Below are 23,156 nucleotides of genomic sequence, written 5' to 3' on the forward strand. Positions count from 1 at the left end.
TGTACCCATCTCCTCTCGGTGGCACCATGTCCTCCTGTGGGGACATCAATCCTTGCAGACATGTTTGCAGCATGTATATGTAATCTCGTCACTTTTAGGGGATCAAGATGAGACATAGTGGGGACAGACCACGACAATTCCTGTCGTTCCTGTTGAACACTAATCTCCCCCTAAAGACAGGAAGACTGTCTCATTAAAGTGACAATCCGCAAATTCAGCGAAAAAAAAGATCGCCTGTCAGGGGTTCTACATAGCGAACTTATAGTTGGAGACTCATATCCAACACAAATATATATATATATATATATATATGCATTCATTGCAATAACTCATGTTGATGCGCTATGGCGGTGCAATTGGCACATAAACCGCACACTCAGATATTCATAAGTACGAGATATTAGACTCGAACCCAGTCACTAGTTGTAACGCAAATAAAAGTTAAGTAGCTGCTATGAGTCGTAGACGAATTAGCATAGCAGCATGCGATATTGCGTAACTCAAGCGGAAATATTGGTGCGCATCCGGGCTACCATCGTAGTCGTTTAATGGTGGCTTTTCTACGAGACTATATGGGTGTGTACATGGGAATATGATACTTGATATCAATAACCAATGATATGCAATAGTCATCGAAAATTTTCGATGTAAACTCTCTAGCATTTTCAAGTCGAATTGACTGAACTGGATGATCCGGGTAGTGAGCCTATAGCCATATGATTTGGGTTAGGAGTTCATCTTAAGCAGCATTACGAGTGGATGATAGCGCGACACGTGACTAGCGTGTCCGCACATTAACCAACACCATAAAACATCTAAGTAGTCCGCAAGTTGGTTGAATCGATCCACAAAATCCCCTTGGATTCTATGTAAGAATGAAATTATTTCTGTAGTGTCCTTTGCATAGGATGGTTTTGATCCTAAAAAAACAGGCTTTACAAAATGAAAGATTGTCCTTATAATCAACCAATGTAGGTTTTGGTTGAGCCACAATGTCACAATTTACTTTGAGAAGTAGAGAGAGGAGCCAAGTCTCCATACATGGCGTCAACGCCATGATTTTGCCGCATAGGGATCACGGCACCAGCATTGGTCGGCCAGTAGTGCATGGCGGCGGTGCCCTAAGGTGCGGCGGCTGTGCAATGCTCTCTTTGAATTGACTTTTGATTCTCACTTCTCTTCGTTCTGAAGAAGAGATGTCCGTGTGAAGTCTTTAGTATCACATATCATCATATCATGACCTGGGTGTCCCAAACGGTCGTGCCAAAGCCTATATGTGTCAGAATCCCATAAGTCATCTCTCATGACATGGTTGTATTCAATAACTCGAATAGTGGTTACATACAACCGACTAGAGCGACACATAAGTTTCCCCAGTACTCGTTTATGTCCGTAGTCATTAGAGGTGATGCAAAGGAACTCTTGTCCATTCTCACAATGTGTTTCCACATGAAAAAAATATTGACTTTTATATCTTTCAAATAAAGTTCGAATTAAGGTATGTCCAAGACATTAAGTAAAAGAATCGACACTTTATTAATAGTCAATGATTACATCTAAGTTTCTTAACCAAAGTCTAATCCAAAATAAAAATCAAACTTAAACAAATCGTAGTCACTCAATCCGTTTGGTAACTCCAATCAAATATAACCAGGGAAGTAGAGAGAGATGTCGATGGAGCAAGGCTCTCTTAAGTACCACTAATCTCAATCACTTTCTAGACATCATACTTCATTGGATGCGCCACTTGAGAAAGAGTTAATGCAAAATTGTCATTTATTGATTAAGACATAATTGCCATTTTAATTTCTTTTTTTTTCTTTTTCTTTTCCTTTTTAATTTTCTTTTTTCATTTTTTTTCTTTTTCCTTTTTAATTTCTTTTTTTCATTTTTTTCTTTTTTCCTTTTTAATTTCTTTTTTTTCCTTTTTAATTTCTTTTTTTCCTTTTTTCTTTTTTCTTTTTTCTTTTTTCTTTTTTCTTCTTTCTTTTTCTTTTTTCTTTTTTCTTTTTTCTTTTTTCTTTTTCGTTTCTTTTTTGCTTTTTAATTCCTTTTTTTCCTTATTTATTTTTCCTTTTTAATTTCTTTTTTGCTATTTCTTTTTTTTTCTTGTTCCTTTTTTTTTTTTTTCCTTTTTAAGTTCTTTTTTCTTTTTCGTTTTGCCATCTTTCTACTTCCTCAATCCACCAATCCCATTCCGATCAAACTCCACAACCCATCTGTTTCCCAATCAGCTCCGAAATTCGCCGCTAAACCACTCCCCTCTTGTTTTCACAGCCTACTTCTCTCTCTCCCACTCAAATCCCACTTTCTCTCTCCACATCAAGCCTCAATTTGGAAACTTTTCACTGAAAATTACCATTTTTTAACTTTTCAATGAAAACTACCATTTTTTCAAACTCTGAGGTTTTTGGGTCTTGCTCAAAATGGTGATTTGGATTTTGGGTTTGGTTGAAATGGTGGTTTTTGATGGCCAAGTTGACAAAAACCAGAAGTGAAGAAGAAGAATAGTGATGGAAAAGAAAAATGGCCGCTGGCGTGGAGAACAAGAATTGGGGTTTCGGGTCGATTTGGATTGGTTCGCCGACGTGGCGCTACTAATGCAGCAGAATACGATGGTCATTAAAAAGAAAAAAGAAAAAAGAAAAAAGAAATTAAAAAGGAAAAAAGAAAAATAAAAAAAGGAAAAAAGAAATTAAAAAGAAAAGAGAAAAAAGAAATTAAAATGGAAAAAGGAAAAAAAGAAAAAAAAAGAAATTAAAAAGGAAAAAGAAAAAGAAACAAGAAAAAAAGAAATAAAAAAGGAAAAAGAAAAAAAATTAAAATGGAAAAAGGAAAAAAAGAAAAATAAAAGGAAAAAGAAAAAAAGAAATTAAAAAGGAAAAAGAAAAAAGAAACAAGAAAAAAAGAAATTAAAAAGAAAAAAGAAAAAAGAAAAAAGAAAAAAAAAAGAAATTAAAATGGAAAAAGGGAAAAAAAAAAAGGAAAAATGAAATTAAAAAGGAAAAGAAATTAAAAAGGAAAAGAAAAAAAGGAAAAAAATAAATTAAAAAGGAAAAAAAAATAGGGCAAAATTCTATTTAGTCCCTGAAGTATGACTTCGTCCTCGTTTCAGTCCCTGCCTTTTTAATTTAATCCCAAAAGTCCCCGAACTCAAAGTTTTAAATCCAACTGATCCATTCCCCCTTTTCATCCAGTTGCGTACTGACATGTCAGTTTTCGAATGGCCAGCTCAGCGCCACGTAAGACGCCAATTTTGTAAAGTGACGAATTTGCCCCTAGCCTCTATTACGGTAGTTTGAGGCGTAGCAAGACCCGTAATTCCCCTCAAACCCTAAAATTTGAAAGCTCGACCCTCTCCCAAACCCGTAATCCCCAAACCTGCAATCCCTAAACCCTTCATCCCCAAATCCCTAATTCTAATTCCCGTTCAAATTCGAAACAGGTACACCTGAAAGTGAAGTCCGGCTAGAATAGTGAACGAAACTGATCTGAGTTGGAACCCGATAAATAGAGGTGGCGACATGGTGGCGAAGGACGTCGATGTTTGGGTTCCTCGAGATGAAGGAGGCGAGAATGATGAGCTCCCTAATTATGGTGAGTTTTCGATTGCGCCCAATCTACTACGATTTGTGTGTACAGATTGATGATATGATATTCGTTTCTAGGGTTTCTGGAAAAAAAAAAATTGAGGGTTTTAAATTTATAGGGTTTGTGGATGACTATGTAAGTGTTTTTGGTTGCAATCTTCATTTTTGAATGATTGGTGTTGGATTTAAAGGGTTCTACAATGGTTTGCTGGGGTCGATTTGTAGGGTTTCCAAAAAGTTTGTGGCTTTTTAGGTGTTTGAGTTTCTGAGTTTGGGGATGTTTGTTTAGAGCTGAGATAGAGGGTTGGTGTGAGGTGTAAAGTATGAAAATGAGTGGTTGATATAGCTTGTCAAGCTGCTGGGTTGTTGAAACCGTGTGTATATGCTTTTAATATAGGCCAGGTTGTTGTTCAACGGATTTTGCCTTTTAATATTGGGTCCTAGTAATGGTGTGTGTGGTCCTAGCAAAGAAAGAATTTTTTAGTCTCCCATTTGAATGCTTTGGCTGTGTGTGGTCTTGTTGTCTGCTTCTTGTTATTTGTCCATTTTCTATTTTGTGTTGTACCTCTTTTAAGAGGCAAAGAGTAGTGCTTGTGGAGTATTTATTAACTGTTAGGTAAAGTAACTAATGCTTTTCATTGACCCATGCAGCTCATCCAGACTATTTTACAGTCAAGATATTCCATGGAGGGCGTTTAAGTGGCAACAACTATGTTGGAGGCAAGGTCGATTACTATGACAATGTGGACAAAGATAGGATGTCCCTTGTTGAAGTTGATAATATGGTGAAGCAGCTAAATCCCAGATATGCAGATGAAAGGATTGATTATTGGTACCGAGTTGGTGATGAAGGAGACGAGTTGATGAAGTTAGTGACCGATTTGGATGTGGTCACTATGTGCACCACTGTTCCTTATTGGAGATTGATAATTATGTACTTGGACCACAAGGGTCCAGAAGATATAGATGAAGACTTGTTTATTTATGAAGACTTCTTTTTTAGTCAAGTTGGTAGCAGCGTTGTAATAGAAGAGTTACCCGATGAGCCTAGACCTAGACCTAACAAGGGAGTTGTGATTCAGGAGCTTGAAGACCATGTGCCTACCCAAGCTAGCAATGCTTGTGAAGTTAATCCAAAGGAAAAAGGGAAACAGAAGCTGCTGGAGTATACAATACCATCTGATAAAGGTAAGGAAAGTGGTAAGCAATGTCCAAGAAGTATAGGGCAATGTTCAAGTGGTGTGCAAGGTTCAAGAAGTATAGGGCAATCAAGTGTAGAAGTAGGTTCAAGTGCTGTAGGAGTAGGTTCAAGTGTTGTAGGGCAGTCAAGTAGTGGTGTAGACAATGAAGGGAAAGGGCTGCAAGGTGTTGACCTTCTAGATTATCTTCAGTCATATGGTGGTGGTGAGGGCAGTGAGGTTGACCATGAGGATGAAGATGGGACAGCTAGAGGAGAGAGTGGGGGTTCAGACCATAGTGAGGATGAAGATTATGATCCTATAGTAGATGATGAAGACTATGTCAAGTATGGGGTAGATGATGATGATTGGTTGGATGATGTTGAGCATGAAGAAGCTTCACACAAGAAAGGAGAGAGTGAGGCTACTGTTGGACAAAGGACTAGTGTGCAACATGAGGAACTAAATTTTGAAGATAATGAAGACTTGTTTGCTGAACAAGAGTCTGATGACGAACCACCTAATTACATTGTCAACTCGGATGGAGAAAAGGAGGAGATAGGGTTGTACTTTAACCCTAAAACTGATATGAGGAGGCCTGTTTTCAAGTTGGGGATGATGTTTGGCACAGTTCAGATTTTGAGAAATGCTCTTAGGGAGATGGCTGTACAAGGTGGCTGGGAGTATATTTTTTTGAAGAATGACAAAGTAAGACTAAGGGTCATATGCAAGGAGGAAAATTGCCCTTTCATGTTAGCTTCAAAAATGCAACATGAGGATACTTTGATAATCAAGGGTTACAATCCAGTCCACAATTGCACAAGGAAGTATAACAACCGGATGGTGAAACAGAGATTCTTAGTAGCAAAGTTCAAGGACCAGATTGCTCTTAATGAACATTGGAAACCAGGTATATTTACTTCAACAGTTCATGGTTTCGATTTCTTTCTTATAAGCTATTTGAATGTGAGTTTAATCAAATTGTCATTTGGTGTTGCAGATTCACTAGCTAGAACAATGTCTGCTAGTATTAGAGCAAGGGTTTCAAGCCAAATGGCTTATAAGGTTAAAAGGGCAGCCTTGCTAGAAGTTGACGGCTCTATAAAGTATCAGTTTTCAAGGTTAAGGGACTATGGAAATGAGCTTAAGAAGGCTGATCCAGATACTACAGTTGATATTAAGTGTGATTTCAGCACTACTTCCAAGAATCCCGTCTTCAAAAGAATGTACATTTGCTTGGGAGCCCTCAAGAATGGAATCAAGGCTGGATGTAGAAGTGTGATTGGCTTGGATGGTGCACACTTGAAAAGTGCTTTTGGGGACAGCTTTTGATAGCAGTGGGGTTGGATGCCAATAACACAAGCTGGGTGATTGCATATGCAATGGTTGAGATGGAGAATAAGGACTCATGGATCTGGTTTTTGCAACTATTATGCAAGGACTTGGAGATTGAGGAAGATGGAGCTGGGTGGGTTTTTATTAGTGACAAGCAGAAAGGGCTCAAACCGGCATTTGAGGAGGTGGTCCCAAGTGCACATATCAGGTTCTGTGTAAGGCACATGTGGACTAACTTTACCAAACTTTTTCCTGGAAAAGTGATGAAGGACCAGATGTGGAAGTGTGCCAAGTCCACTACTATGCCTTACTATCTTAATGACATGGAGGAGATGAAAGCCCTTGATGAGGATGCTTACAATTGGATGACAGGTATTTGAATACAATCTGTTTGTACAACTATAGATTTTATCTTGTTTTCAGTTTTTAACTGCTGTTTTGGTTTTGCAGAGGATGAGAGGCCTCCTAAACATTGGTGTAGGGCATTCTTCAACACAACTAGTAACTGTGACATTATGGACAACAATCTATGTGAGAGTTTCAACTCATGGATTGTGGAAGCTAGAAAGAAGCCACCAGTCACCATGTTTGAAGAAATAAGATTGAAGCTTATGAAGAGGATTCAGGTGAGAAGGGCAAAAATGGAGGCTTATGAAGGAAATTTCTGCCCCAAGCCACAGCAGGTGTTGGAGAAAAGTAAGGCGAAGGCTGCAACCGATTGCACTCCTACATTCAATGGTGGGGATGAAGCTGAGGTTGAGAATATAGAAGGAAACAAGAATGTTGTGAATCTAAGGTTGAGGACATGCAGCTGCAGGAGGTGGGATTTGACTGGAATCCCATGCAAGCATGCAGTTTCAGCCATAAACTTTCTTAGGCAAGACCCCGATGAGTATGTTGCTGATTGTTATATCAAGAAGAGGTACATGGCTATCTACAGCAATTTCATCAAGGCTGTTAACAGCATGGACTTGTGGGGAAGATGTGAAGATCCACCAATCTTACCTCCAACATATTCAAGGCAGCCGGGTAGGCCTAAGACACAAAGGATTAAGGATTCCTCTGAAAAGCTTCAAACAGCTGAGGGTAAGCTTGGAAGGCAACAGAGATCCCTCAAGTGTGGGAATTGTCACCAAGTAGGCCATAATGTTAAAACTTGTCAAAGGCATTTGCCGCCGAAGGAAAACAAGAAGAGAAAGGTCAGCAATGAAGAAGGTCAAGGTTCTGATAAGGTATTTTTGATTTTGGGATGCTTTGAACTGTTTTCATATGACAAAGAAAGGTCAATTTCTAACACAATGAAACTGTTATTGCTTGCTGCAGGCCAAGAGAGGGAAGAAAGGTTCTATGTCTGCAAATGAATTGAGGAAGAAAGCAAGGGAGAGAGCAGAGTATCAAAGAGTAAGATTGTCTTCAGTTATAGAGAGTATGCTATTTGTTTGACCATTTGGTCACTTGATTTATTGATTATTTGTGTAGAGAAAGTTTGTTGTTGCCAAAGCTGCAAAGCTGGCAACAAATAGGTCTGCCCCATCCACATCAAGGCCTGCACAATCTACATCAAGGCCGACACAATCTACAACCACACCTACAAGCTCCAGGCCAGCCAAAGTTGCATCTGCCCCAACCAGACCTACGAGTTCAAGGCCTCCACAACCTTCCACATCATTAAGCAAGCAGGCTGCAACTTCAATAAGGACATCTCAAAGGATTAGAGAAAGGTCAGTTACAAGAGATGGAAAATAGGAAGTATGACTCAATTCTAGCATAGGCAGCAATTTCATTATTGACATCCTTTTTGTGCAACTATGTGCTGTGTCACTTAGTTGCTAGCTCTAATCTTTTGTTAAGATGATTAGAGCTAAATTTCAAACAGATCTGAACAATTTGTGATGGATGTAATGCTCTAATTTTGGTTTTTGCTACGTTAGAGCTTTTTCGTTAGGTTGCTGCAAATACTATGCCTATTATGAATGGAAATGCTCTTATTTTTAAGTTCATGGAATTTTATGAGTGAATGCTTTTGCTGATGAATTGTGGTTGTTGATGAATCGAGGAGAAATACAAGCTGGGTGTTTGTTGTTGATGAATATTTGAGGGTCTGTAGTGTGGTATTTAATCATTTTGGATGGAATTTAGTGAGAAACTGAAACAGGGGCAAATTCGTAACTTTACAAAATTGGCGTCTTACGTGGCGCTGAGCTGGCCATTCAAAAACTGACATGTCAGCACACAACCGGATGAAAAGGGGGGAATGGATCAGTTGGATTTAAAATTTTGAGTTCAGGGACTTTTGGGATTAAATTAGAAAGGCAGAGACTGAAATGAGGACGAAGTCATACTTCAGGGACTAAACAGTAGTTAGCCCAAAAAAATAACTGAGAAGTATATTGGACATTTCACCCAAGACCAATTCCTAATTTCCCGCGGAAAGGACCTATTAGACAAAAATTGAGACCTCAGGGACTTTTCAGATTAAATTGGAATGTCAAAGACTGAAACGATGATAGAGGCATAGTACAGAGACTAAACAGACTTTAGCCCTTAAATAATTGAACCCATGTTCGTATTATACAAATCCTGTAGCAAATAAAGGAATATAAAAGACAAGAAAGCAGGAACTTTAATCACAAAAGCTTACTTGATGATTCGGGGCTTGAGAACATGCGCGTGTTGGAGCAGGCGTGTTAGGGCAGCAGAAACAATAATTGGCAGCAGCAGCAGCTAGTGGCAGCAACAGGCTCAGCGCAGGGTGGCAGCGGGACATACGGCAGTGGGTTGCAGTGCTTGCGGCAAGAGGATGTGGGGCTTGAAACCTTGAAAGGATTGCAGTGGCTGTTCGATCCTAAGCTAGGATTGCAGTGGCTGTTTGATCCTACGCTAGGATTGCAGTGGTTGTTCGATCCTAATCTAGGATTGTAACTTGTTTACAATCCTGGTCGTGGCTAATGGCTTGGTGGTGATGCAGGAAGCAGTTTGCAGGTGCTGCCGGTAAGTGGCTCTACTAGTTGGAATGCGGGAGCTTGCGGCAGGAGGCTGTAGGTGCGCTCGGGGTGTAGGCTGCAGGGCTACAGGTCGCAGGAGGAAGACGAGCACACGGGTGCGCAGGAGAGCTGCGAGGGCAGCGCGGTGCTTAGGCTGCAGGGGCAGTGCTGCAGAGCGGGACGTGGGCTGCAGGGGCAGGGCTGCAGTGCGGGGAAGCTAGCACGGGTTGTAGGCTGCAGCGCGGGGAACAGCTTGCGGCTAGGGCTTGGGGCAGTTTTGGTGAGGGGAGTTTAGGGTTTTGTTTTTTTTCTTTTTCTTTTAGGCTAGGGTTAGGGCTCGTGCTGATAACATGTTGTAGTAAAAATAGAATTGCAGAGAGAATTGTGTCATATTATTGATAATATGAGCCCTTTATATAAAGAATTTACAGAGTACAAGAAAGATAATAGAATCCTAACATAACTAGGAAATCTAGAAGTAATATACAACTCTATGACTTAAGTTTAGTTTGAAGAGGCACACATGATGTCGACTTCCTTCAACAATTATAGAGAGAAGCCCCTATTACAACTAAATCATGAAAATTAAAGTTGAAAGTCTTAACAGCAAATAAAGAAAGAGCTCTATTCCAGCTAGCAATGTTGACAGAATATCATGTTCCAGATTGGTCAGTGCATCTGCAACAAAAATTGCCTCTTTCCAGACATGCTTGCACTCAATGGCTTGGAATTGGTTTGCCAAGTGTTTGATGTTATGGACCAGCAACTTGATATCCAAGGGATTGCGACGACGTAGCTCACGTCCAGATTAGAGGTGACACGGGTTGGGGTTGTGCGACGATGTGGCAATGGTCACAGCGTTGTTGTCTTAGATCGATCGTTTAGAGGGTGGTCTGGTCACCTAATTATTATTATTTTTCATATCGAAGGAAAAGTTAGAATCAAACTTGTACTAATATCTTATTGGAGAGAACACTATCCACTATATGGAATGCTTGGCAACAAAAATATTGTCTTGATTTTTAATTTTTTGAGAGCTCTGATTTGGTTATTGGTTTTATTTATATATATATATATATATATATATATATATGTATGTGTGTGTGTCCTTCCAGTGAGAGGTCTTATTTTTTTTTATCATTTTCGGAGATCGATTATTAAACCAACTTTTTAATTACATATCGATATCTCTACCGTTCAATTTTTAGGTCTATACGAGTATATCATTTCTGCAAATTTTCAGCAAAATTGATAACTATTAAGGCATTTATAATTATGATTTACAATTATAGGCGTGAACAGTTCAAGTTGAACAGATTTAGTTCGTCAATTGATTTAATCTAGTTCGATACCTTAACGGTTATCAATTTTGCTAAATAGTCGGGATGCCGATATGTGATCAAAAAGTGGATCCCACAAAAGATCTTTTAAAATGACAAAAAAAAAAAGATCCCTTGGTAGAACGGGTGTACAGATAGAATTATAGACACATATGTTAAGCTAGCTATGCAACGAGAGGAGAGAAGCCTTGGTCTCAAACTGTGTCGACGGTGGACAAACCTCAAAGTAGGAACCTACCTCTGCCTGAGCATTCGTGGATCTCAGAACAGGAACCTCCAAGAACACATTCATGTTTAAATATGAAAAGATCGAAGAAAAGATATTGTCAAAATTATGGATCAATCTCATGGACTCTAATTAACTAGGGTTGCATTTTGGTCGTTGCGCAGGAAAGTACACGTTTTGGTTGAGCTGCTACCTTTCATCATGTCTTTTAGCGAAAAGTTAAGTGCTAAAGTAGGAACACATAAGTTGGTCTTTTACTCAACGAAAGTAAGATAAATTCTTCGGGGAAATTTTTTGTTCTGTAACGCTAGCTAGGCTTTAGGATAGGAAATTGATCAGATGTTCTATAGCTAATAATTAAGCTCTTAACCAGTGCCAGTTCAGATTATTATCGATCACGAGATGGTGCCCCTGCAAATTGAACTATCAGATGCATGTGCAAATGAGAGAGAGAGAGAGAGAGAGGCAGGGCAGGAGAAATGGAAGAGAATAAGGAGATCAACCCGGAAATACAAGCTACCAAATCAGATTTGCTTCTTCAATGGGCTTTGTGAATGCATGACTGAACATTTCATTATGTGATTAGCTTAGCTGTAAAACCTAGAGCAGAAGCCATGAATATTCTTGATAATACTACTCAAAGCAAAGTATAAACCCACAGAACAAGTTACATAAAAGTTCCAAAAAGTTCCAGAGTAGAACAACCTGAGCTTTGCAATTATAATGTAAAAAGTGCACATATGCTTTGCAAGGGAACGAAGCTAAGAAAGAATAAGGAAAAGTTGCAAAAGCTTCACTGACGCAGCTTGTAAAGTTCCCATGCAACTTTGCCTACAAAAACCCTGGTCGCGCACCATTCATGTCACCCCAAATTTGCTTCATCCTCATCCGGTTTCCGCAGTTTCAGAGGATCAAAATATACAAGCGTTCCGTTTTCAATAGCCATTTGTTCATTTTCTTCAATGGCCAACTCTAATATTCTAAGAGTATATAACAAAAGCATTGCATTTCCTGTATTGGGTCTTCTTTGTCTATCGCTGTTACTGCAGAAGAGTGGTGCAAATGAGTTTACAATAGCTTGGACTGTTCCTGATGCATCAACTCATTTTAGTCAATGGGCAGAGACCAACAGATTTCAAATTGGTGACTCCTTAGGTAAGTTGCTGGTTTACATTAATCAGTTGAAATTTAATATATAGAGTCCAACTCGCTCATGCCCCCAAATTTTTAGCTCTAATTAGAGCTCCCATGATCCCATTTCAAGTCCCCCTATATATGATAATCGAAAACAATCATATTAGTTATACTCTAATAGTCCGAAGGTGGCGATTTTGCATTGCGTATATAACCTTGGTTACAGGACGATGTTATTAACACTCGTAGAAAGTCATTTTGCGCTTTTTATCATGTGTTTTGCAAGTGTTCGATAATATTAAGCAATTAAACTTTCTGGTAATGTGACTAACTACTCAATCGTACAATTTAGAATATAAGAATACTCCTACGCTTCCTCTAATTGCTAGAGGTGATTACAGTACCACCACAACAGCATGCATGCTCCTTGGTCGAGTAAATTTAGTATTTGATTTCATCTCACCGATAACTGCAGTGTTCAACTATTCTCCTGGCCAAGACTCAGTGCTTCGCGTCGGCCAGGATGACTACACAAATTGCAATACTGATGCTCCAACAGCTGAGAAATATACCGATGGCCACTCTACGTACAAGTTCAACCAATCTGGGCCATTCTACTTCATGAGTGGGAACAAAGATAACTGTCTCAAAAATGAGAAGATGGTTGTGATTGTCTTGGCAGACAGGAACCAAACAAGCAATGCAACTCCATCTCCTGCACCTTCTGGCGAAGCGTCTCCACCTCCCCCTTCACCAGGGACGGTCCAGATTAACCCGACTCCAGCTCCCGAAAGTGATCACATGCCGCCTCCACCTCCTAGCGGTGCTTCTTCAATTTTCATCAGTTTAGTTGGAACCATTGGAGCAGTTGCTGCGTATTCATCATTTTTATTATTCTAACTTTCCTGATTGCTTGTTTGAGTCCTTTGGACAGTTCTCTTTTTTTCTGTTTTTGTTATTTTAATTTCCTTGAGCTCAGTTTATATATTCAACTGGCTAAGGATTGGTGTTTCATATGAATTCGTTTGTTATTGAGAAACAAGCGGACTGTAAAATATGCTTTAGTACGCTTGTGAGAACCCAGCATACAGAACAATAATGTAACTACGCAAAGAAATAAATTGGTTTATACAGTGTGGATGCAAGATTCTATTACTTTTGTATGCATCTCTTTCTGACGTAAAATGATAGGGTACCTGCAAATCGTGCTTCATAACCCGAGATTATAAGGAAATGAGTACGCGTATTTCCTTGCATTCTTAAGTTCTTGTACCAGTAATCGCATAATGATATGTTCTCAAATTATCGATTTCAACCATTGATCAAGCATAATCTTTGAATGCATATGAGTCTGAAATCATATTATAACACCCTTGGCCAACTCAGATAACTCTGGTTAACATCTAATTAACCAAGCATGCATTTCACTGATAACCAAATTTTTCCTCTACCAAGTTCTTATGATAAAATAATAAAATATAGAAACTAAAATACATACTCCATGGGTTAAGAGGCATATAAATCTATATGAAACTCGTATGCAAAATGTGGCACTTTTCATGCTTTGTTGCACCTCTCTTTTGAAATATTTGTCAATAGTACAGGTCCCTTCACAAAATTAGGTGAGGCAAATAAAGAATTCGTTGTACACTTCAAGAAATTTGACCTATGTATCAAAAGTTTTTGCCTAGTTCAATCTTCTTAACCAGCCTAAGGGTGTTGTGCAGAATTGAATCCAATATTCCTGCTACCTGGAATCCAAATGCAAGAATAAATTGGTAGGCATTTTGTAGAGAATTTGTTCAGAAAAAAAAAAAGAAAAAGAAGAAGGCATTTTGTAGAAGTAAAGAGCCACAAATACAAGATACCAACCGTGAAAATGCCTCCAATAATAGCGCACACATTTGTGATAAAATGCGAAAAGGATTTCTCATTTTCTGTTACTAAAACCTGGTTATAGAAGGTGAAAAGAATTAGATGAGAATCAAAGAGTAGCATCATCTTGTGCACATATACTGAACTGTGTCTTGTCAAACCTGCATGGGGGAGAGCTCAAAATGGAATTTTGCAACAGGGATGTTCAGACTCTCTATCAAACTGCTGTGGGCAGTGTACTCATATTCCTCGATTAATTTGTGAGATCTTCCTGTTATGACTTCCGTTTTAACTATCTGAAGATAATGCTCTATCTGCAAAATACAAACCAGAAGATGTAATTATGAAGTGCTGGAACATTAGGACACCTTCACCAGAAGATGTAATATCTATTTGCTTGTAAAACAATAACCGGGGTGTTCACGGACTTTGTGGCAGATGAAATTCAAAAAGAGTAAACGTATTCAGAGTTTTGAAGGCTTTGGACCAGGGAGAAATTCCAGAATGAAATATCATGTGTAACATCATGCACAATCCATAGAAGGACAAAAATAACTAAAATACCCTGCACACTAGATATAGCTGATTTCATTCAGTACTTCATTGACATGCCATGAACACAAGAATATTAGAGAAGCAAACATAATGCCAAATAGGTAGAATCATGTTTCATAATGAACTTACTGTGACATTAGATCCTACATCACGGTGATTTATAAAAGATCGTCCATTCAACCTTTCATGGCTTCGACCAAGATAAGGTATCAATCGCTTCACATCACTCATCACCTTAGGAGCAATTGTCCTACCGAATGAAAGATGTGATATGTAGTGAGACATGTTCATTTGAGAGGCATCAAAGGAATGAGTTCCTGAATGAGCTGAAATGATAAGGTTTCCAGGAACCTGCACAGTCCAGCGAAACTCATATTCAATTCCCACTGAAGAATGACAGCCAAATCTTGGCCCAAAAGATAAAAGAAAACATAATAACAACAATAGCTAAGAGTTGCATTCAAAACTCAATTTACAGGTCAAACAATGACTAGAAGTGATAGAGTAAGGATATAATAGAATGAAGGAGGTACTTTTTCTTTTTCCCTTTTTGTAAGCCTAAGGAGGTACTAATTAGTAATTACACAAAACTGCATCTTAGATGCCAAATAGCCATGAAGATTCCAAGGTCATCTGGGGCTGTAATGATTGCACATGTGATTTTAAGTGCAGGGGCCACTTGTGTGTGCACTGAACTAGCAGCCCAGATTGCAAACTCAAAACTGGCCTTAGTATCTCTTTATTATTGCAAGCGTGTGAAGCACCTCAAGGAATGCTTTTGGAGCCAAAGATGCAAACAAAAGTTGTTGAGACTGCCCTTGTCAGTTTTCTTTATTCATAGAACTCCAAGCATGTGAAGCACCCTTCAGGCAAGCTTCAGGAATTGGGGAAAAAAGAAAGGCAAACTACCATGCAATAAAATTTTCATATGACTAAGAGCAAACATGTCCAATGTCCTATTGAATTCAATGTCTATTGGAAGGTTACCTTCTTTACACGCACATATCCTTCAATTCTACATCCTCCTGTCAATGGTGCTGGTCTTTTTGCATTCTCAGTCTCATTGTTACCACCTAACGCCAGCTTTTGAGACTCCAAGGGGATAGGTGCAACCAAAGCTTCCATTGTCTGCAAGAATGCAAACTTCAGATCAATGCATTTGCAATATAAATTGGCCCGGAAGTATAGTTCGAAGTCAGAGTTAAACATGGGTTGTACTGAAACTCAGAAGTCTTATACCTTGACCAAGCTATCTGTATCTCGATCTCCGTAATAAGATTCATGCTCATGGTGCCCATGGTCCTCCCTGTGATAGAGAATACCAAATAATGAGTTCGATAAAAGGAGATTAATATGTAAAACACAGTCGTGGTCCCCCCGCCGGGGGCGGGGGCGCGCTGGGCTGTGGTGTTATAGAACGGACAAACCCTTGTTAATGGGGAGAGAGAGGGGAAGGGGGAGGGTCTTTAATGTAATGTCATCATCTTATAGAGCTTGTCAAACCATGCCCACAACCTTGCTTCTGAAGCACCAGAGATCTTAAATAAGACCTATTTGTCTCCAACGCTGGATTTGGATGTGTTTGAATCTGAATTTTTCTTATACATAGTTTAGTAAAATTTTTAAAATACTGACTTTTTATGGCAAAACAACTCTCATATGAATTTAATATTTACTATATAAGATACCATGGATTCATATGCTCAAGCAAAAAGTGTTATTCTTAAATTTCACTACATGCTGAACTTTAATTTCTATTCATGACAAAAGAAATATCAAAACTCCATCTTTTAGAAATTGATGCAAATATTTTAATCCAAGGCAAATCCAAATCCTTCATTCATTTTAAATCCACCAATCCAAATGAAACCTAAGACCACAGAGAAGGAATACAAATCTCAGGCACTGTCTTATCAAGTCGCATAAAATGCAGACAGAAGTCGGGTGAAGATCAAATTGAAAAAAAAAAAACAGATAATAAAAACTCAAAGAATGAAAATATAAAATTAAAATCATAGATGAGTTGCAACTCAAATTATTATAGGGGTAATTCTTTTACAATCATTCGACTGGCTTTTCTTCCATTTAGAAAAAGAAGTTATAGGACTCCAAGAACATAGGTGATAACACAACAACTCTAAATCGAATACATACACAAATATTGGTTCAAAAAGAAGACAAGAGGTTGCAAGACTTTGAAATATTTACCTTAAATCACTTCCTTTTCGAAAAATACGAATCGATGGATATCCTTGAATATGATTCCTGAACAATGAGGAGACGTACGTTAATAGCAAAAATAGTAAGATGGGTACTAGATCAAGCAAGAAGGTAAACTAAAGTTTTATATAGGCAATACCAAGCAAAAATCAGGTTTGCTACTTGAGATGGCACATCAAAGGCTAGCTGGATAATCAATGGTGGTTCTTTTCCAAGATATTTAAAATAGCATTACTTAATTGTAGCATACATAAAAGAATACCATATAAAAATGCATACGACAGAGAATAAAATCGTGTGCTCCTCAATGTAGTATAAATCTATAATCAACTATTAGATTTCTTTTTACAATGATAAGAATGGTAATAGCATTTTCTCTTGATGAAAAAATAAAAAACAACCCAAGTGGAAAAAGTAGGAATGACTAGTATAATATATACCTCCTACACAAGTCACCTTCTTCAGTGCAATCCACCTTTGCCAAAAGAATACGCCCATCTATTTCTGGATCATATCTGCCAACCAGGGATGAGAGAGAGAGAGAGAGAGAGAGAGAGAGAGAGAGAATGTTGACATTAAACTCTGGATATCATGTACTATGACAGAATATGACAGTGCACCATTTCAAAATTTCATATTATTGGGAAGAAAGAATTTGCAGAGCGATGTACCTTTCTCGCATTATTTTGGCAGCCTTCTCCCATGAAGGTTTCTGAAGCAAAGGTGATAACATTAAACAAGAACAAACAAAATTAAAACAGGAAAAAAAAAAAAAAAAAAAAACCTATCCTGAAAAAAAGGATAAGCTATGAGATAATTACATCAACCAAACAGTTACGCCAACACACTATATCATAAATATAGAACAGTTCCATGAAAACAATATATGGACTTACAATAACACAAGGATCTTGGAAATAATCATAAGGTGGGTATGCCCACGAGCACACACATTATCAGTGGTATCAAATGACCAAAAAATCAGCATAGCAAAGAAGGGGAAAGAAATAAGAAAAGAAAAAAGAGTTTGCAAATATTGCAGCTTTAACAATTTATTTACATCGAACGATAACGATCCTGAAATAAAACTACAACAAGTCTTCCAAAATGGATGAATCTGATCCTTGGCAGTCTTAAATTTCCTGCCACCCAGTAGATTCAAAAAATTCCACATTATACCCTAACCAATAGAAATTGATGATCATAACCATCACAAATGGTGATTATCTGCCAATATTTAAAGCCCACACTAATCACCCATAAGCCAGCAATTCATGGTTTAACTCAAAAGTTTCATAGTATGACATGTGAGGGATATATGATGCTAATTAACTTACCAGGCGATTGCTCCAGTAGCACCAGGGAGCGTGAAAATTGACAACCAGAATAGGATGACTGCAAAAAGAATTTTTCAATAAAAAATTAGATAAGACATCATTTTGCAAGATAACGAGTGATATATTCAACATTAGAGGCATGTATCAAAGGTTTGGAAGGAAGCTGGTCAACTTACTGTTGAGTAAATCTTTCAAAATTATGAGCAGTTAGTGAAACAGAACCATCACCAGAATACTCATCACCTTCATCCCCATGCTTAATGTTATGTAAAACAGGACCAGACTGAAACTCAGAGCCGGTGGGCCTCAGATCTGGACCTATAGAGAACTTGCGAATGGTTTTTGTTATATTCAATCTGTTCTGAAAATAAGATGACGCAAATTCAGGCCTGATGGATACTACAAGAGTATAAAGAAGACTAACAAAGATTACTAGCACTAGGGGGCAAAAGTTAACAGAATATATAATTTTTTTTTTTTTAAAAGGGGGGTTACACAATGGAACAATATGAGAGAAAAACTTACTGTTCCCAACACATCACTGACGTCAAGGGATGCAAATTCACATGATAGTGCAGGAAAACTACATGAAAATTGAGATAAATTAGTGAAGCAGCCAAGAAACAAGAGAGAGGGGAAGGGATGATGGAGATAGAGAAGCATATGTAAGTTGACACTGCCTAAACAATTATCAAAAGGGAAATGCACAGTGCTTCCTTTGAGAAACTTGCATCCGAAAAGAGAAGTGGCAAAGTGTTCCATAGTTAATAGATAACCCTTATGTCTTTATGCTTGCCTAATCTAATTCCCTCTTTCAAGCAAGATAAATAATGCATTTTTGATTTCCCAGTAATGAATTTAAGGAATCATTTGAGAGAAATTAAAATAGAAAACACAGTTATCGCTTGTAATGTAGGACAAGAGAATAATGAAATAAAAGAGAGATCCAGACTCATTCCAGCCTTTGGCATTGCACAAAAGGTGCAATGGAAAATAAGATGTCACCTTCAGCTTCATACCAAAGATGCCTATGAATGACTCCAATTCAACCCATTCTTCACACACGATGAGAAATTATAAGAGCTTTCACTAATAAAACACTTTCAGAGCCCACAAAGTATCCCCTTCTAGTGGTACATTAATTCTTGAAAGAAAAGAATAAAAAAAATTAAAATAAAAAATTGAACAGATATACTAGAAGATATAATTCATGACACCTAACTCCGTCATACTGTGCCAAGGAGAATATGCTTATTTAGTTATTTTCTATACTTTGAACTTGGCTTCTGCAACAACTTGTCCATAATTTACTATGCTATATCACTCTCAAGGATGATATTTGCTTCCATTTACTGTATAATACTAGAAGTACACATTAAATACGGGTGGTAGTATCACATCAAAACTAGAATCCATTGAGTTCAGCACACAATATTAAGCACACACATATATATATATATGAAATGATAGTATATGGTGTACTACATACTGCCTGAAGAGTGTAGACTTTCAAAACTGACATCAAGGACAAATTAAACTTCAAAGATGCCCAACATCAAGTACAAATTTTCAGCAATGTTCTAAAGTCTTGAAAGCTACAACTGATCAACAATAATTATAAATCCATATATGCACATATTATACCTCGAAGATGGACTTAAAAACTTCAAAAAGATATAAAGCATTAATGCAAGCTATACCTGATATTAAACTCAATGCGTAAGAAATCCCCATCAGTACTCCTGTCAACAATAACAGATGTAGAGGTGCTGAAGGTCAAATAATTATTCAGTTCCTGCAAAGTGACCATTCTAGATTCCATCAGACTTCAGGACATAAAAGAAATGTCATTACAATTACACTACATAACAAGCATTCTACCAGATACTAAAAACAGAAAACCAAAAAAAAAGATGGTAACTATAAATTTAATAATGTACGTCAACTACAGGAATATAGAAAAGTTGAACAAAGGAAACAAAAAAATTGTCAAAAGAGAAAAGCAAAGGAAATTGACAGAGAGATATGTATACAGAACGTGAGACTAAACATCAATTTAAAATAAGGCCACTAAATGCCCATTTGGTTGAATTTGAGTACCATGAAGCCATAAGAAACCAATTAAATAGATATGAGCCACTTACCATTCCAAATAAAAACATCATGGCAAGAGCTGCTACTATAGACAATCCTGCACCTGATAATGATGCTTCCGTCAAATCTCTTGGAATTTTCCTGTATATAGGACAAGCGGTAGCATAAATAAATAATTCTTAAAGTATCAGGAGTGAGTCAAATATTACAGACTAAAATTTATCCCAGGTTTATTTATATACCTACTTTTTTCTTCTCCTTTCAACCTAAATCTGAACTCTATTTCTTGTTACACATTGTTCAAAATTTTAACTGCTCATGAAGCACTAAGAAAATCTGCCCAATTCCTTGCCCACAAAACTTGAAGTGTTCTTAAACCGCTATGTTATGACTGGAATTTCTTTTTTCAACCATTTCGAATTGGCTTTGGATACTTATATTGTACTTTAAATTATTTTCATTTCCCTAGCATTTCTGGTTTTATTTCCTCTGTCTCTGACTTCTATCCAACAAGAACATAAAAGATCGGGATTACATCAACTCCGAATGCTTACACTAAGAACCTGTACAAAATCTAGTAATGCTTCCTTATTCTTCGGAAGAGTAGTCAGATGAACCCTAACATGAAATGCCATTCCATTTCCCAAAACGATTGACAAAATTCAACTCTGTATACTTTGCCCTCCGACCCTATGATGTTCCATTTCTACTCAAATTCATCTCACGCTAACACAAAATATCCACGATTCTAACATTCACCATGAAAATTATTCAACCAATCTCAGAGTCCGATTATTACATAAATCATCAATTCTGAATACGATTATTCCTAGCATTTCACTAAATCTCATCCACGCATCGAAGCCATTCAATTACGCCAAACCCTCAGCACAAATCTAGAGTGAACCAGATTCACAATTCCAGATTATAGAGGAAGAGCTTAAGCAGAGTAAAATGGAGCCAAGGAAGGAAGTGCGAGAGATCTGACCTGTAGAAATCGACCGACTTGATCTTGCCCGAGGAAATCATGGCTGCGGTGAATTTTCCGACGTGCTCAACTCCGGAGCGACCGAATTGAGAGAGAGAGAGAGAGAGAGAGAGAGAGAGTGAAGAGGAGAGCTGCCTCTACGCGTTTCACGTTTCGTTTCTGCTCCCCACCCCGACTTCGCGGCTTTTAGTGATCTGGTGCGCCACGGTGCAGCTCAGTACGAGTACACGAAACTATCACACTCTCTCTCGTATGCGGGACCCGCTTAGTCATTTTTATTTAGTTAATGTAAATCGCAACCTTTGAGTGGCGTAAGCGTACGGTGGGGAATAAAGTGTGGTCCTATTTTGGTTATTTTCAGTTTTTAATTGCCCTTCTCCTTTTTTTTCGATGACAATTGCGCTTATTCAGGCGTGCACGTTATTTGTTGAATATATATTACATAGGATAGGAAATTACGAATTATGGAAACTAGCCTAAATCTAACATAAATTCAATCTGGTCGACCAATAACCATCTGTCAACTAATTCTTCAATTTTTCATAATTTGTTGATGCGGTGAGTCCACTTTCAGCATTGATAATGTAAATAGTGTGTGTGTGTTTTTTTTTTGGGTAATACACTATCAAAAACTTGCTTAAATAGGCTCACTACATCAATAATTCATGAAGAAATTGATGGATTTGTTAAAAGTTGGTTATGATTGATCAAATTGGAGAATACAAGAGGACATGTGATCAAATTAGAAATACGGAGACACAAACGATTTTGAGTATAAATTAAAGATTTATTATCACAAATGGTACCTAAACGTATCCTCTATTTTATCGATGGTACCTGAACTTTACTTTTGATCACAACCAGTACTTGAACTTTTCGATTTCATTTTAAATGGTACCTAAGGCCACCTTCGGTCACTATTCCGGCCAAAAAAGCCAAATCTAAGAAAACAAAAAACAAAAAAAACAAGTCCAAGGCAAGTCTATTACCAAAAAATCATCACTATATATGATCGCAACCCTTGAAATCATCAAAAATCATCACTATGATCGCCTCCCATGTCGTTTTTAGTAGGAATAGTGACCGGAGGTGGCTCTAGGTACCATTTAAAATGAAATCGAAAAGTTCGGGTATTGGTTGTGATCAAAATTGAAGTTCAGGTACCATCGATAAGATTGAGGTATAGTTCAGGTACCATTTGTGATAATAACCCTAAATTAAACGATAGAGAGAGAGAGAGAGAGAGAGAGAGAGAGAGAGAGAGAGAGAGAGTTGTATGGATCTGGGTTGTTAACCGACGATGAGAGAGCATTGGCGACTAGGACTGCTGGCGGTGATGTCTGTGGCCGATCTCTATCTAATTTTAATTTTTTTAAATTTTATCACTATCCAGTTTGTTATCCAATCTTGCATCAAACAACTGATAAGATTAGGATTGGTTATCTTAACCTACTGAAATCTAATCATATTCAGACATGTTAACCAATCCAATCTTGTCATATGTACCAAATGCAGCCTTTATCTCCTTGAATTTTACACCTTTCTCACAGGATTGGTTATCCATACTTGATAAATCTGGCAGCAAATTATCTCGGCTTCCAAACATAGTTCCCAGATTAGATTTAAATTTTCCTATCCAACCTCTATATCTGATGAAACAAACGCGGCCAAAGTGAATTTAACTCATATGTTTTACTTAACTGCAAAACTTACACAGCTTAATACATGAATTTTCATTGCTAATTCTCTCATTGGTAACATGAGTCTGATTAAGGGCAGTTTAAATAATTTTGCTCTTCTTTTATCGAAGCTCTTAGGGTTTTTGAACCTTAGTGGTTCTTGTTCGACTGTGCCCTAACATTGGCACAAGCTGTATGCTTCACTGATGCATTATGAATGTTGTTGGACAAGTGGTTGGTGGTTCAATTGATTTGGAGATGTATAAGTATGACAGATGGATTTTTTTTTTTTTAAGTGGCAGTGGCGGTGGCGGTGGCGGCGCAACTTTTAGAGGATGCTTTAGTTTGGTAAAGGAGGAGGGAAAAATTTGTGACTACGATCTCTACACCCGACTTCTAGACATGGTTGTGGAGCTTCACGCCGCGTTAGATTTTGGTGATGACGGTTATGGTGGTGGGCCAAGGCTTTGCATACGGGTTTTGGGTGGTGGCTTGCCAGTGGGGAATTGGATAGTTGGAGATGGAGGATCAAGGCAGATTTAGGGGATGAGCATGATGGCTGGCAGGGAAGGAGGTTTGGGATTGGGTTGGTTTGGTAGTGACCCTTCAGGTTTGTTTAGA

General features: G+C 37.9%; 3 protein-coding genes across 3 annotated transcripts; 2 read left to right on the forward strand and 1 right to left on the reverse strand.

Moving 5' to 3' along the window:
* Positions 1 to 6,730: 6,730 nt before the first annotated feature.
* On the forward strand, positions 6,731 to 7,893 carry LOC121049061. The gene is made up of 3 exons (XM_040505523.1): positions 6,731 to 7,335; positions 7,427 to 7,504; positions 7,583 to 7,893. The coding sequence occupies exons 1-3, from the start codon at positions 6,745 to 6,747 to the stop codon at positions 7,847 to 7,849; spliced, it is 936 nt and encodes a 311-aa protein (XP_040361457.1). The 5' UTR covers positions 6,731 to 6,744; the 3' UTR covers positions 7,850 to 7,893.
* A 3,622-nt stretch (positions 7,894 to 11,515) lies between these two features.
* On the forward strand, positions 11,516 to 12,942 carry LOC112166305 (early nodulin-like protein 1). Its single transcript, XM_024303109.2, has 2 exons — positions 11,516 to 11,808; positions 12,263 to 12,942. Exons 1-2 carry the CDS (start codon positions 11,616 to 11,618, stop codon positions 12,685 to 12,687), a joined length of 618 nt encoding a protein of 205 aa, XP_024158877.1. The 5' UTR covers positions 11,516 to 11,615; the 3' UTR covers positions 12,688 to 12,942.
* A 351-nt stretch (positions 12,943 to 13,293) lies between these two features.
* Positions 13,294 to 21,066, reverse strand: LOC112167383 (protein disulfide-isomerase 5-3). The gene is made up of 15 exons (XM_024304397.2): positions 20,857 to 21,066; positions 19,919 to 20,009; positions 19,475 to 19,569; positions 18,300 to 18,357; positions 17,951 to 18,135; positions 17,775 to 17,832; positions 17,109 to 17,149; positions 16,878 to 16,952; positions 16,426 to 16,482; positions 15,457 to 15,523; positions 15,205 to 15,345; positions 14,347 to 14,568; positions 13,824 to 13,976; positions 13,660 to 13,737; positions 13,294 to 13,538 (listed from the first exon to the last, which is right to left on the reverse strand). Exons 1-15 carry the CDS (start codon positions 20,895 to 20,897, stop codon positions 13,461 to 13,463), a joined length of 1,440 nt encoding a protein of 479 aa, XP_024160165.1. The 5' UTR covers positions 20,898 to 21,066; the 3' UTR covers positions 13,294 to 13,460.
* Between the last annotated feature and the right edge of the window lie 2,090 nt (positions 21,067 to 23,156).

The sequence above is a fragment of the Rosa chinensis genome, chromosome 5 (assembly GCF_002994745.2).
Source record: "Rosa chinensis cultivar Old Blush chromosome 5, RchiOBHm-V2, whole genome shotgun sequence".
Taxonomy (NCBI): domain Eukaryota; kingdom Viridiplantae; phylum Streptophyta; class Magnoliopsida; order Rosales; family Rosaceae; genus Rosa; species Rosa chinensis.

Bases quoted from the DNA above. Each gene is read 5' to 3' on its own strand.
- LOC121049061 (XM_040505523.1), top strand. From the start codon at position 6,745: ATGGAGGCTTATGAAGGAAATTTCTGCCCCAAGCCACAGCAGGTGTTG. The intron at 7,336-7,426 runs GTATTTTTGATT...TGCTTGCTGCAG, and splicing joins AAGGTCAAGGTTCTGATAAG to GCCAAGAGAGGGAAGAAAGG. The intron at 7,505-7,582 runs GTAAGATTGTCT...TTATTTGTGTAG, and splicing joins AGAGAGCAGAGTATCAAAGA to AGAAAGTTTGTTGTTGCCAA.
- LOC112166305 (XM_024303109.2), top strand. From the start codon at position 11,616: ATGGCCAACTCTAATATTCTAAGAGTATATAACAAAAGCATTGCATTT. The intron at 11,809-12,262 runs GTAAGTTGCTGG...CGATAACTGCAG, and splicing joins TCAAATTGGTGACTCCTTAG to TGTTCAACTATTCTCCTGGC.
- LOC112167383 (XM_024304397.2), bottom strand. From the start codon at position 20,897: ATGATTTCCTCGGGCAAGATCAAGTCGGTCGATTTCTACAG. The intron at 18,136-18,299 runs GTAAGTTTTTCT...TCTTATTTTCAG, and splicing joins TCAGTGATGTGTTGGGAACA to AACAGATTGAATATAACAAA. The intron at 14,569-15,204 runs GTAACCTTCCAA...TGGACTGTGCAG, and splicing joins GATATGTGCGTGTAAAGAAG to GTTCCTGGAAACCTTATCAT.